Source organism: Manihot esculenta, chromosome 3 (assembly GCF_001659605.2).
Source record: "Manihot esculenta cultivar AM560-2 chromosome 3, M.esculenta_v8, whole genome shotgun sequence".
Lineage (NCBI taxonomy): Eukaryota > Viridiplantae > Streptophyta > Magnoliopsida > Malpighiales > Euphorbiaceae > Manihot > Manihot esculenta.
The window spans coordinates 14,839,673-14,856,586 of NC_035163.2; the positions used below are offsets into that span (position 1 = coordinate 14,839,673).

The 16,914-nt window shown below is 34.2% G+C and overlaps 2 protein-coding genes across 2 annotated transcripts; both read left to right on the plus strand.

Annotated features, from left to right (window-relative positions):
• Nucleotides 1-3,673: 3,673 nt before the first annotated feature.
• LOC110607973 (eukaryotic translation initiation factor 3 subunit E) lies at nt 3,674-11,942 on the plus strand. Its single transcript, XM_021747155.2, has 6 exons — nt 3,674-3,755; nt 3,838-3,992; nt 10,658-10,885; nt 10,981-11,102; nt 11,619-11,736; nt 11,796-11,942. The coding sequence occupies exons 1-6, from the start codon at nt 3,695-3,697 to the stop codon at nt 11,940-11,942; spliced, it is 831 nt and encodes a 276-aa protein (XP_021602847.2). The 5' UTR covers nt 3,674-3,694.
• Nucleotides 11,943-11,962: 20 nt separating this feature from the next.
• Nucleotides 11,963-13,089, plus strand: LOC110607972 (eukaryotic translation initiation factor 3 subunit E-like). The gene is made up of 4 exons (XM_043955064.1): nt 11,963-12,019; nt 12,079-12,221; nt 12,484-12,621; nt 12,807-13,089. Exons 1-4 carry the CDS (start codon nt 11,963-11,965, stop codon nt 12,904-12,906), a joined length of 438 nt encoding a protein of 145 aa, XP_043810999.1. The 3' UTR covers nt 12,907-13,089.
• The last annotated feature ends 3,825 nt before the right edge of the window (nt 13,090-16,914 follow it).

A 16,914-nucleotide genomic window follows, 5' to 3' on the forward strand; every position in this document is an offset into this window, starting at 1 on the left:
TGTGAAATTTTATATATCACATGTCGTACTTTTATACCAACTTCGACTCAATGAGTTTATTAGGACTAAATACATTTAATATCATATACTTCGACTCAATGAGTTTATTAGGACTAAATACATTTAATATCATATATTAGATTAACTCAATATGTATATGTATAATTCTGTATCTATTTCATGCCAGTTTAAGCAAACTTATCAAAATATCTCTTTGCAACTTCATGCCGTAAGGTACTCTCTATTAGTAACATAAAAATTTAATACACGGTTCTAATGCCTTAGCATTTTCAATGGTACATCAAATAAATTCAAAATAAAAATTTTGAGTTCCAATAAGACATATAAAGATTATTTATACTTCCCTCCTAGTGTACAAAAATTTAGATTAACAAGTTAATACGTGTATAAACCTAACATATGTGTAACCTTTACCGAAAACGCAAGCATGTTAACTCTTTGCAATTTGTTTTCAATTAGGCTGCATTCTGCCCGATTTTATCTCAAATTTTCAAGCATCTTATAAATATTGTACTTCATTTGAACAAATACATAATAAATTACAGCTTTTTAAATATAAATTGTCGAATTAGAGTTTCAATTTGCCAAGTTTAAATCAAAATCTCCATGCTTACCTATTTTTTAAAAAACCTTCCATCATTCATTTAACTCATTTAAACATTCAAAATAATATTTCCAGCCTCTAAAATCAAAAAACACCATTAGACCAAATCTTTTCAACAAAGTTATTTAGTTCACCACTTTTACTCATTAGCCACTTCCTTTTCCTTTGAAGTTCTTTCATCTATGTCAATTTCAATTTTAGCAAAGGATTGAATATTAAAACTAGCTTTGCATATTAAATTAATACATGAAAGGGTGGAGTTTCCTTAATTTTTTTTCGATTGCTTTTGACTTCCAAATTAAGACAACTTGGAACCTTAACTTTTAGAACTTGAAAACTTTCAATCTATGACTCTTCTTTTAGTTGTTTGTCTTAGGAAAGAATTTGATTGGACAAAGTTTTGGATTTCATGGAGAAATTGGCATAAATTTGATGGAAAATGAAGAAAGCTCACCTTGTTTTTCTATGGAGCCAAGCTTAGGTAAGGTTGAAGACAACTTTTGTTTTTAGTTTATTCATATTTTTAAGTCTATTTGAAAGACAAATGGAGGGCTAGGATATATTATTACTTTATTTCGAAGGTTAGGATTTAATTTAACTTATTAACTTTCTAAAACAATTCTTTAACCTACTAAACTTTTAATCATATTTCAATTTAACTTTAAGAGTCTATGTCATACAGCCATGATTAAGCTAACTCGTTAAAATTAAGTTAGCACCTCTTTTAAAACCTATTTACTCTAACTTTGAAAAATGACAAATAGTGCCCCATTCTTATCTCAGAGTTTTAGAATGTGATATAATCACAGTATGGTATACAATTTGGGCGTAAAATTACTATCTGGTCCATAAAATATAAAAAATTCTCTACTCGATTTTAATTAACCTTGAATCCTTCGTTAATGTATTCCTTAAATACCAATTTATATCAAAATATTTTATAATAATTTTATATTAAATAATTTCTCTACTATATAAATCCGGAAACTTTAATTCCTAAATTTCTTAAAAACCATTTTCTATCAAAATATTTTATAATGGTCTTATACTAATTTTTTTTTCTCAATTATACTAAAATAAATAATTTTGATACAAATTAATAAATTATCTTCCAAAATTTTTATATATTTTTATTGAATATATTACAATTGGTTGGTATATGGAAAAAACACAAATACTTATACTAATATTAACATAATAGAAAAAATTATATAATACAATATTGCTGTAAAATGTGAAATAATTATTAGCTCATAAAGTTTTATTTTGTTAGTAAAATAATTATTCGGTTAAAATTTTATAATAATACAGTTTTTCAAATTTCAACTCTTAATTTAAAATACTACATTATTATAGTCCAATAATAAATTTTAATAGAATAACTATTTTATTAACCAGATGATATTTAAATTCAATTATTTCACATTTTATAGTAATATCGTATTAAATATTTTCTCTATAAGTAATTTAATATACATCTATTAATTATAATATATTTTAAAAAAATTATATAAATTTTTAAAAAATAATTTGTTAATTATATCAAAAATTTCTTATTTTAATATAATTAAAAAATATTTAATATGAGACTATTATAAAATATATGATATAAATTCGCGTTTAAGAAATTTAGAAATTAAGATTTTATACAGTAAGAGAAATTATTTAATATAAAATTATTATAAAATATCTTGATATAAATTGATGTTTGAAAATTTTAGTTATCAAAGATTAAAATTAATTAAAATTGGTTGACCAATGAGTTTTTTTTAGTGTAAAGAGTAAATAATAATTTTCTTTGTAAATATATAATTTTTTTAAATTATATCCCTATCGCATTTAAGGGTACATATATTAATATTATATTAGGTAAATTATCATGAAATTTAATTTGATTAATTAAAATATTACTATATTTTAAAATTATATTAAAAAAATTCTTATAATTTAATTCCATTAATTAGCAAGGACATCCTCTATTTAGCCACTATTCTTCCATTAGTTATTATGGAAAAAAAAAACTTAATTACCCTCATTTAATTAGAAAAAAACAATAATACAAATAAATCCCAAAACCTTAAAACTTAAAACATAGAAAAAAATTTTCTAATGCTTTCATAGTTGCCATTTTTATCCAAAATTTAGAAGGGATGGCTTTTACATTGATTTTCATACTTATATAATATCACTTTTTATATTTTAAAAATTAAAATTATTTATAATGGTAATAAATAAATAATAATAATATATAAAAATCATAAATTCACTGATTTTTAAAAATTAAAACAATAATTTATCAATTTTCAGTTATTAAAATAATAAATAAAAACATCCCTTCTAAATTTTAGATAAATTATATAAATTACAAGGGAAATTTATTAAGCGTAATTTACATGAATCTGTGTTTGACAAAATCCACGTCACTCATTAACTTTTTTAATAAAATAATTCTTAATTAACCACTAAAATTATTATGATTTTTAATAAAAAAATATTTTTAAATTGTTAATTAAGAACTATTTTATTAAAATATTTAATAAGTGACGGGGTTTTGTCAAATACAAATTCATATAAATTATCCTTAATAAATTACCCTTGTAATTTATCTAAAATTTAGAAGGGATGACTTTTATATTGGCTCCAACCAACTACATGACTACCTAAAAAACCCTAATTCTATCTCTCTCCTTTCCCCACCTTCAATACGGAAGAAATACGAACATCAGCACCACCCCAAAGCAACAATGGCTACTTACACTACAAAAAAAACTGTGAAATTGCGACCAAAATTAGCGACCAAAATTTTTGGTTGCTATATAGCAACCAATCAGCTACCATTCTGCTACTACATGAATAAAATAGTATTTTTATTTAATAAAAAGCTCAACGACCAAAAATTAGTCGTTATTATTAAATCGTCGCTAAATTTAGCGGGAATTAGTGGCGCGAATTGCACAGAATCTGAACAGGCACCTGGTGCTCCCTCTCTTGGAGTTTCTCCAAGAACGACAGCTATACCTAGAGGAACAGATCTTCAAGTCTAAAATCGAGCTCTTGAGCAAAACTAACATGGTCGATTATGCCATGGATATCCACAAGAGCCTCTACCACACTGAAGACGTCCCTCAAGGTAACTACAAATTTTATCTTTTCTGACCTTGGGCGCTCTATACATGATGCATATGTGATTTGTTTGGTTGGGTTTTTGTTAGATATGATTGAGAGGAGAGCTGAAGTCGTAGCGAGATTGAAGGCCCTAGAGGAGGGGGCGGCCCCTCTTGTGGCATTTTTGCAGAATGCAAACGCCGTGCAGGAGTTGCGAGCGGACAAACAGTACTGTCTTCAGATGCTTAATGACCGCTTCCAGGTTTGCAATTGCTATTTATGCTTTAGTAATGGGTGATTGTAATGTAATGTAGAATTGATATGGGTGTCATTTCTTGCTCCTAAACCTACTTTGGTTTAATCTTGTTTGAGTTTTTGAAGTGTGCTATGCAACTGGCATTATTGTAATTGAAGTGTTATGCTAATTCAGGCGTCATATTTATTGGGATGAAATGATGTGGTGTTATTGTTGAGTTCAAAAGAAATTGCTCAATCCAAAAGCTCCCTTGCTTCTGTATTGAAAGACTCAATTTCTCAATATAAGTGGATTGTCAAAGCTTTTAATTTTAGCTGAATTCCACTTTTTCTTCAACTTGTGTCATAGTGATATAGCTTCTATGCATTCCAAAGTCATTATCAGATCCAAATCATCCAATGATTGCACATTGGTGTTGCTATTGATAAGTCTCTTGCATAATTTCATCACAGAAGTTCTTGGACGTTACCTTCAAGTAATTTTTTTCATCCTAAATCCCCCTCCTACTTCTACTTTTTTTGGGAGGGGTTTGTTGGTTAAGAGATTTGGTTATCTTACTCTTGAGAATGCACTCATGAAATGGCGTTAGGGTTTGTTGGTTAAGATATATCGTTATTCTTACTCTCAAGAATGCACTCATGAAATGGTGGTAATGCTTCATTGTCAGATTGGTCCAAAGCAGATTGAGGCACTATATCGAGCTACTTTATATTTCTTTTTTTTCTTCTTCCGTCTACACCACCTAGCTAGTCCTACTTTACTTCTTTTACACGCTGCTCTTTCTCTACTCTCCCTCCCGCCGCTTCTTCGTTAGGGTTTTTCTTCTCCCTTTCTTCTTCTTCTTCTTCCTCCTGATAGACCCAATCACATTTCTCTTAGCATTGTTGCTCATATTAGCCTTCGTGTCATTTTCCTCCATATCATGTTGCATTTACCTATTGAGGAGGGACCTGAAGAGGTCCCCTCATTTCCTTCCCAACAAAGTCAGCTCCCCTCCTCTCCTTCCTGTCACCATTAGCTCCCCTCCTTCTCAACAGGGCTTCTCTGAGTTAACACCATTAACTAACAGGCAGCAGGGCAGGTGTTAAATCAGCATAAGGTTTCTTTTATGTTCAGCCCTGATCGAAGCTCTCCTGAAGCTCCAAGAGAGAAAATTTATTGCCAAGGTGCTTCCTCATCTTTCTTTCCTCCACAGCCGTAGCCTGAAGAGTATGCTTCTTCTTCACAACACCCATGGACGTTGGGATATCTCTTCAGTTTGCATGATAGAATGCTTTGGTTATGAAGGGAATGGGGGTTTATTTTGTACCAGGGGAATGAGATTTATTTTGTACCAGGGAAATTAGGTTTATTTTGTACCAGGGGAATGAGGTTTTATGGTCCTCAATCTGATGAATTTGTATTTTTGTGTTTTTCATGTATAGAAGAACTTTTTTATATAATGGATAATATGTTTCTTAAGGGAATGAGGGTTTATTTTGCACATGGGGAATTGAGTTTATTTTGTACCAGGGAAATGGGGTTTATTTTGTAACAGGAATATGAGGTTTTATGGTGAGCCCCAGCCTCAACCAATGGAACTTCTGGTATAAAATAAACCCTATTTCCCTGGTACAAAATAAACCTCATTCCCTTGATACAAAATAAATCTCAATCCCTTAAGAAACATATTATCCATTAAACCAAAAAGTTCTTCTATACATGAAAAACAAAAAAATACAAATTCATCAGATTGAGGACCATAAAACCCCATTCCCCTGGTACAGAATAAACCCCATTTTCCTGGTACAAAATAAACCTCTTTACGAATAAACCTCCATTCCCTTCATGACCAAAGCATCCTATCATGCAAACTGAAGAGATATCCCAACGTCCATGGGCATTGTGAAGAAGAAGCACACCCTTCATACCACGACTAAGGAAGATGAGGAAGCACCTTGGCAATAAATTTTCTCTCTTGGAGCTTCAGGAGGGCTTCGATCAGGGCTGAACATAAAAGGAACCTTAGGTTGATTTAACACCATGGGTGTTAACTCAGAGTTCACTGAGAAGCCCTCCTACCTGTTTGTTAATGGTATTAACTCAGAGGAGCCCTGTTGAGAAGGAGGGGAGCTGACGGTGACAGGAAGGACAGGAGGAAAGCTGACTTTGTTGGGAAGGAAATGAGGGGACCTCTTCAGGTCCCTCCTCAACAGGTAAATGCAACATGATATGGAGGAAAATGACACGAAGGCTAATATGAGCAACACTGCTAAGAGAAATGTAATTGGGTCCATCAAAAGGAAGAAGAAGAAGAAAGGGAGAGGAAAAACCCTAACGAAGAAGCAGCGGGAAGGAGAATAGAGAAAGAGTAGCGTGTAGAAGAAGTAAAGTAAGATTAGTTAGGTGGTGTAGACGGAAGAAAAAAAGAAAAAAATATAAAGTAGAAGGGATGGCTTTTATATTGGCTCCAACCAACTACATGACTACCTAAAAAACCCTAATTCTATCTCTCTCCTTTCCCCACCTTCAATACGGAGGAAATACGAACATCAGCACCACCCCAGAGCAATAATGGCTACTTACGATCTAACTCCGAGAATTGCACCGAATCTAGACAGGCACCTGGTGTTCCCTCTCTTGGAGTTTATCCAAGAACGACAGTTATACCTAGAGGAACATATCTTCAAGTCCAAAATCGAGCTCTTGAGCAAAACTAACATGGTCGATTACGCCATGGATATCCACAAGAGCCTCTACCACACTGAAGACGTCCCTCAAGGTAACTACAAATTTCATCTTTTCTGACCTTGGGCGCTCTATACATGATGCGTATGTGATGTGTTTGGTTGGGTTTTTGTTAGATATGATTGAGAGGAGAGCAGAAGTCGTAGCGAGATTGAAGGCCCTAGAGGAGGGGGCGGCCCCTCTTGTGGCATGTTTGCAGAATGCAAAGGCACGTGCAGGAGTTGCGAGCGGACAAACAGTACAATCTTCAGATGCTTAATGACCGCTTTCGGGTTTGCTATTTCAATTTATGCTTTAGTAATGGGTGATTGTAATGTAATGTAGAATTGGTATGGGTGTCGTTTCTTGCTCCTAAACCTACTTTGGTTTAATCTTGTTTGAGTTTTTGAAGTGTACTATGCAACTGGCATTATTGTAATTGAAGTGTTATGCTAATTCAGGCGTCATATTTATTGGGATGAAATGATGTGGTGTTATTGTTGAGTTCAAAAGAAATTGCTGAATCCAAAAGCTCCCTTGCTTCTGTATTGAAAGAGTCAATTTCTCAATATAAGTGGCTTGTCAAAGCTTTTAATTTTAGCTGAATTCCACTTTTTCTTCAACTTGTGTCATAGTGATATAGCTTCTATGCATTCCAAAGTCATTATCAGATCCAAATCATCCAATAATTGCACATTGGTGTTGCTATTGATAAGTCTCTTGCATAATTTCATCACAAAAGTTCTTGGACGTTACCTTCAAGTAATTCTTTTCTTCCTAAATCCCCCCTCCTAATGTTACTTTTTTTGGGAGGGGTTTGTTGGTTAAGAGATTTGGTTATCTTACTCTTGAGAATGCACTCATGAAATGGCGTTAGGGTTTGTTGGTTAAGATATATAGTTATTCTTACTCTCAAGAATGCACTCATGAAATGGTGGTAATGCTTCATTGTCAGATTGGTCCAAAGCAGATTGAGGCACTATATCCAGCTACTTTATATTTCTTTCTTTTCTTCTTCCGTCTACACCACCTAGCTAATCTTACTCTACTTCTTCTACACGCTACTCTTTCTCTACTCTCCTTTCCGCTGCTTCTTCGTTAAAGTTTTTCCTCTCCCTTTCTTCTTCTTCGTCCTCCTGATGGACCCAATCACATTTCTCTTAGCAGTGTTGCTCATATTAGCCTTCGTGTTATTTTCCTCCATATCATGTTGCATTTACCTGTTGAGGAGGGACCTGAAGAGGTCCCCTCATTTCCTTCCCAACAAAGTCAGCTCCCCTCCTCTCCTTCCTGTCACCGTCAGCTCCCCTCCTTTTCAACAGGGCTCCTCTGAGTTAACACCATTAACTAACAGGTAGGAGGGCTTCTCAGTGAGCCCTGAGTTAACACCCATGGTGTTAAATCAGCCTAAGGTTCCTTTTATGTTCAGCCCTGATCGAAGCCCTCCTGAAGCTCCAAGAGAGAAAATTTATTGCCAAGATGCTTCCTCATCTTCCTTTCCTCCATAGCTGTGGCCTGAAGAGTGTGCTTATTCTTCACAACACCCATGGACATTGGGATATCTCTTCAGTTTGCATGATAGGATGCTTTGGTCAAGAAGGGAATGGGGGTTTATTTTGTACCAGGGGAATGAGATTTATTTTGTACTAGGGAAATGGGGTTTATTTTGTACCAAGGGAATGGGGTTTTATGGTCATCAATCTGATAAATTTGTATTTTTGTGTTTTTCATGTATAGAAGAACTTTTTTATGTAATGGATAATATGTTTCTTAAGGGAATGGGGGTTTATTTTGTACCTGGGGAATGAGGTTTATTTTGTACCAGGGAAATGGGGTTTATAACCCAGGAGTATGAGGTTTTATAGTGAGTCCCAGCCTCAACTAAGGGAGCTTCTGGTGCAAAATAAACCTCATTTCCCTGGTACAAAATAAACTTCATTCCCCTGATACAAAATAAACCCCCCATTCCTTTAAGAAACATATTATCAATTACACAAAAAATTTCTTCTATACATGAAAAACACAACAATACAAATTCATCGAATTGAGGACCATAAAACCCCATTCCCCTTGTACAAAATAAACCTCATTTCCCTGGTACAAAATAAACCTCTTTACAAATAAACCTCCATTCCCTTCATGACCAAAGCATCCTATCATGCAAACTGAAGAGATATCCCAACGTACATGGGTGTTGTGAAGAAAAAGCACACTCTTCAGGCCGTGGCTGTGGAGGAAAGGAAGATGAGGAAGCATTTTGGCAATAAATTTTCTCTCTTGGAGCTTCAGGAGGGTTTCGATTAGGGCTGAACATAAAAGGAACCTTAGGCTGATTTAACACTATGGGTGTTAACTCAGGGCTCACTGAGAAGTCCTCCTACCTGTTAGTTAATGGTGTTAACTCAGAGGAGCCCTGTTGGGAAGGAGGGGAGCTGACGGTGACAGAAAGCAGAGGAGGGGAGCTGACTTTGTTAGGAAGGAAATGAGGGGACCTCTTCAGGTCCCTCCTCAATAGGTAAATGCAACATGACATGGAGGAAAATGACACAAGGCTAATATGAGCAACACTGCTAAGAGAAATGTGATTGGGTCCATCAGGAGGAAGAAGAATGGAGAGGAAAAACCCTAATGAAGAAGCGGCGGGAAGGAGAGTAGAGAAAGAGTAGCGTGCAGAAAAAGTACAGTAAGATTAGCTAGGTGGTGTAGACGGAAGAAGAAAAAAAATATATAAAGCAGAAGGGAAGGCTTTTATATTGGCTCCAACCAACTACATGACTATCTAAAAAGCCCTAATTCTATCTCTCTCCTTTCCCCACCTTCAATACGGAGGAAATACGAACATCAGCACCACCCTAGAGCAACAATGGCTACTTACGATCTAGCTCTGAGAATTGCACCAAATCCAGACGGGAACCTAGTGTTCCCTCTCTTGTAGTTTCTCCAAGAACGACAACTATACCCAGAGGAACATATCTTCAAGTCCAAAATCGAGCTCTTGAGCAAAACTAACATGGTCGATTACGCCATGGATATCCACAAGAGCCTCTACCACACTGAAGACGTCCCTCAAGGTAACTACAAATTTCATCTTTTCTGACCTTGGGCGCTCTATATATGATGCTTATGTGATGTGTTTGGGTGGGTTTTTGTTAGATATGATTGAGAGGAGAGCGGAAGTCGTAGCGAGATTGAAGGTCCTAGAGGAGGGGGCGGCCCCTCTTGTGGCGTTTTTGCAGAATGCGAATGCCATGCAGGAGTTGTGAGCGGACAAACAGTACAATCTTCAGATGCTTAATGACCGCTTTCGGGTTTGCTATTTCAATTTATGCTTTAGTAATGGGTGATTGTAATGTAATGTAGAATTGGTATGGGTGTCGTTTCTTGCTCCTAAACCTACTTTGGTTTAATCTTGTTTGAGTTTTTGAAGTGTGCTATGTAACTGGCATTTTTGAAGTGTTATGCTAATTCAAGCATCATATTTATTGGGATGAAATGATGTGGTGTTATTGTTGAGTTCAAAAGAAATTGCTGAATCCAAAAGCTCCCATGCTTCTGTATTGAAAGACTCAATTTTTCAATATAAGTGACTTGTCAAAGCTTTTAATTTTGGCTGAATTCCACTTTTTCTTCAACTTGTGTCATAGTGATATAGCTTCTATGCATTCCAAAGTCATAATCAGATACAAATCATCCAATGATTGCGCATTGGTGTTGCTATTGATAAGTCTCTTGCATAATTTCATCACAGAAGTTCTTGGACGTTACCTTCAAGTAATTCTTTTCTTCCTAAATCCCCCCTCCTACTGCTCCTTTTTTTTGGGAGGGGTTTGTTGGTTAAGAGATTTGGTTATCTTACTCTTGAGAATGCACTCATGAAATGGCGTTAGGGTTTGTTGGTTAAGATATATAGTTATTCTTACTCTCTAGAATGCACTCATGAAATGGTGGTAATGCTTTATTATCAGATTGGTCCAAAGCAGATTGAGGCACTATATCAGTATGCCAAATTTCAGTTTGAATGTGGAAACTACTCTGGTGTAGCTGACTACCTGTATCAATACAGGGCCTTGTGCACTAACAGTGAAAGGAGTCTGAGTGCACTGTGGGGGAAGTTGGTAGCTGAGATATTGATGCAAAACTGGGATATTGCTCTTGAAGAACTTAATAGGTTGAAAGAAATAATTGATTCAAAGGTGGTTTTATTGTATCTACTTTTCCCTGTATCATGATTTACTATTTTTGTTGTTTTGGAATTGATATGCTCAGTGGCTGTGGTTTTACGTTTCAGAGTTTCTCGTCACCATTAAATCAGATACAAAGTCGAATATGGTTGATGCATTGGAGTCTTTTCATCTTTTTCAATCATGACAATGGAAGAACACAGATTATTGATTTGTTTAATCAGGACAAGCATGATTTATCTTTTTCTTTTCTCTATGTTTTAGCATTTGTTGAATTTCTCTGACTTGATTCATCTCTTAAACAATTTCTTGAGTGTCTTTAGCTTTTTATGGACTGGTCTTCTGGTTTTTTGACCACTTGGTCAATTGTTATTTCAAGAGTAGTTTTTATAAATTGTCAAGCTTTTACTATATATGATCTGACTGGCAGCATGCAGTGTACTTACTGGATATTCCCGAAATGCAATTATGGATTCCATGCATGTTTAACTTTACTGCTCTGATATGTTGTATGATAATTGATAAATTTTTCAAAAAATTTTTTGCTGGATCTTAGCTTCTTTTTTTTTTCCTTATTTATGGTGGAAGAGATATTAGTGGAGATTATTTAAGCTGTCCTATACGTCAAACCATGCAGTAGTGTGATGTTGAGCAACACCACATAATATTTATTTTTATGTATCGTTTAAATCTTTTGCTGTTTATTATACTTAATTTCTTATATATTTTCTATAATTTTTTTCTGGTATCTCAATGCCATTCAAACGAATGGTCCCCATCTTTTGAGATACCTATCAACTGCATTCATGGTCAACAAAAGGAGACGACCCCAATTCAAAGACTTTATAAAAGTAGATGTAATCGTTAGTTTTTCTGAGCTGAGTCATTTTTGTATGTTATATATCTTGTTGCTACATTATAGGTGATTTTAAATGATCCATTCCTTGGAAAACGAGTTGAAGACAACAACTTTTCTACTGTGCCTATGAGAGATGAGTTCCTTGAAAATGCTCGCCTATTTATCTTTGAGACTTATTGCCGTATACATCAACGTATTAACATCTTTTGAGGTACCTATCAACTGCATTCATGGTCAACAAAAGTAGACGACCCCAATTCAAAGACTTTATAAAAGTAGATGTAATCGTTAGTTTTTCTGAGCTGAGTCATTTTTGTATGTTATATATCTTGTTGCTACATTATAGGTGATTTTAAATGATCCATTCCTAGGAAAACGAGTTGAAGACATCAACTTTTCTACTGTGCCTATGAGAGATGAGTTCCTTGAAAATGCTCGCCTATTTATCTTTGAGACTTATTGTCGTATACATCAATGTATTAACATGGGGTAAGTGCATACTGGATGCTTTTAGTGAAGTTTTGCTTTTGGAATCAAGAATTTTATTCAATTTAATTGATTTTAATTTTCTTGATTGAAAAGAAAGAAATTCAGTTCTTTATAACTTAAAAATTTTCATTTAAAATGTAAGAATTTATTTAAATTCTTCTATTGCAAAATAAATCATGCCAAACAATGGGTTAGGGAATTGGAACAATTTTACAGTTCCTTTCCTTTATTTTGCTAAATGAAATTAACTGTTCAAATGCAGAGTCCTTGCTGAGAAATTGAACCTGAATTATGAGGAGGCCGAGAGATGGATTGTAAATCTTATTAGAAACTCAAAGCTTGATGCTAAGATTGATTCACAATCAGGAACTGTTATCATGGAGCCTAATCAGCCCAATGTGCAAGATTATAGATAGATTCATAAATAATAGCACTTGTGTTGGTCTAGTATTTTTCAGTGCCTTCTATCTTGCTCTTATCTTTTCCTGTTATAATTCTTTTGCACTCTATATCTATGTGTGTTGATTTCTTTTCTTTATTTTTCTTAACGACTAAAATGCAATTTGAAAATTTCCCTCAATTCAGGTATGAACAGTTGATAGATCACACCAAGGCAATATCGGGCCGTACTTACAAATTAGTCGGTCAACTTTTAGAACATGCACAGGCACAAGCTGCACGATGAAGTTATTCCAAAAGTTTGCAGGATTTATTGTTGTCATTTTTTGTTATTTGGAATCTGTTTGCTACCGCAAATAATTGTAGTGATAATCCTTTTTGGTGGGTTAATCTAGTAGAACAGAGGTTGAGAAATTATTGATTATGAGAAACATGGTTTATTTTTAAATTCAAAAGCATCTTTTTTAGCATAAAGTTGATCTTGCGTTGAGAGAGCTAATGCTTCATGCTTGTGGGAATTCAATTTGTTTGTAAATTATTGGTTAGATGTGTTTAAAACTGAAAGCATTGTTACAAAATTGTTTTGTTTTGTTGTCTAGATTAACGAAAATACCACAAATGCTTTGTAAATTATAAGATGACCGACTAACTTGTACTCCTTATATAATTAATAATGTAAATTATAAGATCATGTTGAAAATATAAAATATATTATTGAAATTATATAATTATAATATTATTAAAATTATTTAAAAAATATATATAATATTGTTTTTTAAGTACCATTTTAGTTCGGTCAGTTCCGATATTTGATAAAAAAAGCAAAATCAAAATAGAAATGATTTGGTCCACCGTGATTTTGTGTACAAGGTTCCTCAAAAGTGTGATGCTCTACCTACCAACGCAAATGTCCTCTTGAATTATGCTGATAGAAATGGTGATTGTGATTTGAAGCGTCAAATCAGCATGCTTCAATATTTAGAAAGCAAAATAGAAATGATTTTGAGACGATCAGAGTACCAATTTGCTTATAAATCGATCAAGAAATCACAATCAATCCACCAAAATTAATTCCACAGAAATAAAAAAAAATAAAAAATTAATTCCACAAGTACTTTATAACCAATGATTCTTTTATGACAAATCGCTTAATGAGTATTCAAATTATTTCTTAATATTTAATAAAACTTAATATACTTTTAAAAAAATAAAATAAAATTTAATGTTGTCATGAGTATAATCGAAAAGTTAATAAAAAAAAATTATTTTTAACAAAAAAAAATTATCATTTCTTAATACATTGAACAAGAAATTATGATATTTTTTGAAACTTATAAGGAAATAATATTCGGTGATGATACGTTCAATTTGTTAAAAAGAGTATATATCTACTTGGTTTAAAAATCGAGTAATTCTTAATATTAAAAATAACACACAAATTGTTAAGTATTTTTGGATCATAGTATTATACATTAACTCTCACCTACTTTTCATAAAAGATTATTGTTTAGCTTGGTACAATCTATGAATCGGAGCTCTTGAAGGGACGCCATGTTCTGTAGGCAATTTGGCAATTCTCTGAGGTTGTCACAGTAAGCAACTTCCAACACTTTTAAAGTATTAGTAAATCCTCGAATAAGCCATTGTGGAAAGTCCACTAATTTTGGCAACTCTCTTAACTCTAATTTGTGTAGGCTAAATTGAGCGTCTTCTCCTTCCTCAATTCTCAAATCAAGGTTTTTACAATCTTCAATACAAAGACTATCTTATGCTGTTAGGCATTTTATACTTTGTGGCAAAGAGATCAAACTTCTACAACTAGAGACGGCCAATCTTCGGAGCTTTTTGAGACCTAGCATATATTCAAACAAATATTCCAGATTCGGACATTCAGTAATGAAAAGAGATCAAAGAGCCTTCAAGCAACCTATTCCGCCCATTGAGAAACACTTTTGATGCGTAGTTACCCAGAGCAATCTAAGGTTAATCATGTACTTTATATCTTTGGGCAGCTCTTTAAGGTTCCAACATCCAAATAGTAGTAGATCTTGCAAGCTTTGTAACTTACATATTGAATTAGGGAGTCTTTTGATGGTACTCTCAAGTACTGAAATCTTGAGAAACATGTCCTAAAGCAGAAGGGAAGGCTTTTATATTGGCTCCAACCAACTACATGACTACCTAAAAAGCCCTAATTCTATCTCTCTCCTTTCCCCACCTTCAATACGGAGGAAATACGAACATCAGTACCACCCCAGAGCAACAATGGCTACTTACGATCTAGCTCTGAGAATTGCACCAAATCCAGACGGGCACCTAGTGTTCCCTCTCTTGGGTGAAGAGAAGTCATTGATCATAAAAATGATGGTTGAATTCCAAAGTTTCGGGGCCATGACAATAGCGCTCATTGGGTGGGAACAAGTCCTAGGAGGAGGATATTTTGCAGCAGAGGAGGTTCAAACATTCTGGCCATTCTTTTCTTTTTTTTTTTTTTTGCCATTCTATTCCTCACATTTTTTTCAGAGGGAAGACAAATTGATATGACATTATAACAGACAAGGCAGATATTCAGTTAAATCAGGCTCCAAGAATCCTTGGCGGAAATTCTACCTGATGGCAAATTCTTGACTCAGTTATTGATTTTCCTGTCGTAGCATTTGTGGAAGAGTAGAAATGCCCGGGTCTTCAAGATGAATTGCAAGATATTAGAACCATTATCTCTAAGTAAATTTTGATGATGCTGTCAATAAGAGGAGAGAAAGGAAGAGGAGCAAGTGCAGTGCAGGTAGAGACGATGTGGTTTAGATTGAAATTGCAGGATTATTCATGGCTAGTTTTGGAATGCATGGCAATGGCATGCAGGGACGTAGTGATATTTGCAATAAACAGAGGCTTGGATGATTTAATTGTGGCAGGAGATGCTTTGGGAGTCATTCAAGCCATAAATGAGGGACCAATTCCTCTAGAAATTCAGCAATATTCGAGTTTATAGATCCTGTAACTCAGCAGGCCATAGCATAGCTTCTAAAGCCATATGGGATAAGAACTGGTTCAGCGCAGCATTGTTCTTAGTTCTTTGCCACCTTAATGTTCTAAAAAGAATGAAAAGAAAAACCCAAAAAAGAGAGCTGGATGGAAGAAAAAGGGGAAAATATGTAAACCAACAATATTAAAAAACAATTGTGATTGTACTATTCATGGTTAACCAATTTTTATATCATAGTATATGAATTATAACACAGGCTCAATTTAAAAAAAAATAAAGGAGTATGTACTCTTTATTTCCTTCATCATATGCTCTCACTTCGTGCCACAGCAACCAGGCTGCTGCAAGTCTACCAGTTAATGACAATTAAACATTCGAATTGTATCAATAACAAATGTACGACTTTCCAATCATTTTCTTTTATATTCTGTGTTCCTGACGATGTCGAAATGCAAGAATTTGAGTCCAGTAGATAACAGGCCATTCTCCTCCCACATCCAACTCCTAACTTTACAAACACTCCTCATTAACTTTGCAAGTCATATAGTAGTCAACTTTGCATATTGTATAAGACCCAAAATGCTTTAGATATGTATAGGAGTAATGATTCTTGGAGATATGGCAGTCCCTTCTATTTGATCCATTCCGGAGCTAAAGTTGGTTAACAGACCAAGGCGACTGCTACCAGTACTAATTACTTAGACCCACTGCAAAACTTGTGCCACTATATTGATCCGACCAAATCGATCCAAATAAGGCGACTTGAATGCCAAATAATGTTTATTTGCACAAAATCCCAGGACTGCCATGAGCTTCTTACCATCGAGAACGTGAATGGCCATATGTATTCCAGTTGTCCTGACAATTTCGCTGACGGTTACCACTCCTCCCATATGAATAGCTGTAACCATCTGAAGTTCTTCTGGGAGGGTGGCTTCCTTTGATGCTTTTCTAATTTCCTCCTCTAGATCATAATTTGCCCGCTGTGTTAAAGAAAAACAGTAAATAAAAATCAATTAGCATTCCAAATTTAAAAAGGTGAAAATACCAACAGAAAAAAGCCCAAAGAGTTAACGATAAAAGGGACAAACACAGAACAACAGAGAATTGCCTTCTCTGACAGTTCAGAACTGAACTAGAGGTTGCAGATGATAACAAAATCTCATTCAAAGAACTGTTGTCACTAGGTGTAATTTTGAGTTAATGCAATTTTGTGATTAAAAAGAAGGTAAGGATATATAAGAGATTCCAATAAGTTCCTCAGGATAATCAAGTCCAAGTTCTTGTATACCCACATCAAATTGCCCA

Excerpts from the sequence above, each read along its gene's own strand:
- LOC110607973 (XM_021747155.2), top strand. The coding sequence starts at position 3,695 with ATGGTCGATTATGCCATGGATATCCACAAGAGCCTCTACCACACTGAA. Across the intron at positions 3,993-10,657 it reads TGCTTAATGACCGCTTCCAG|ATTGGTCCAAAGCAGATTGA; the intron begins GTTTGCAATTGC and ends CTTTATTATCAG. Across the intron at positions 10,886-10,980 it reads AAGAAATAATTGATTCAAAG|AGTTTCTCGTCACCATTAAA; the intron begins GTGGTTTTATTG and ends TTTACGTTTCAG.
- LOC110607972 (XM_043955064.1), top strand. The coding sequence starts at position 11,963 with ATGGTCAACAAAAGTAGACGACCCCAATTCAAAGACTTTATAAAAGTA. Across the intron at positions 12,222-12,483 it reads CATCAATGTATTAACATGGG|AGTCCTTGCTGAGAAATTGA; the intron begins GTAAGTGCATAC and ends GTTCAAATGCAG. Across the intron at positions 12,622-12,806 it reads GAGCCTAATCAGCCCAATGT|GTATGAACAGTTGATAGATC; the intron begins GCAAGATTATAG and ends CCCTCAATTCAG.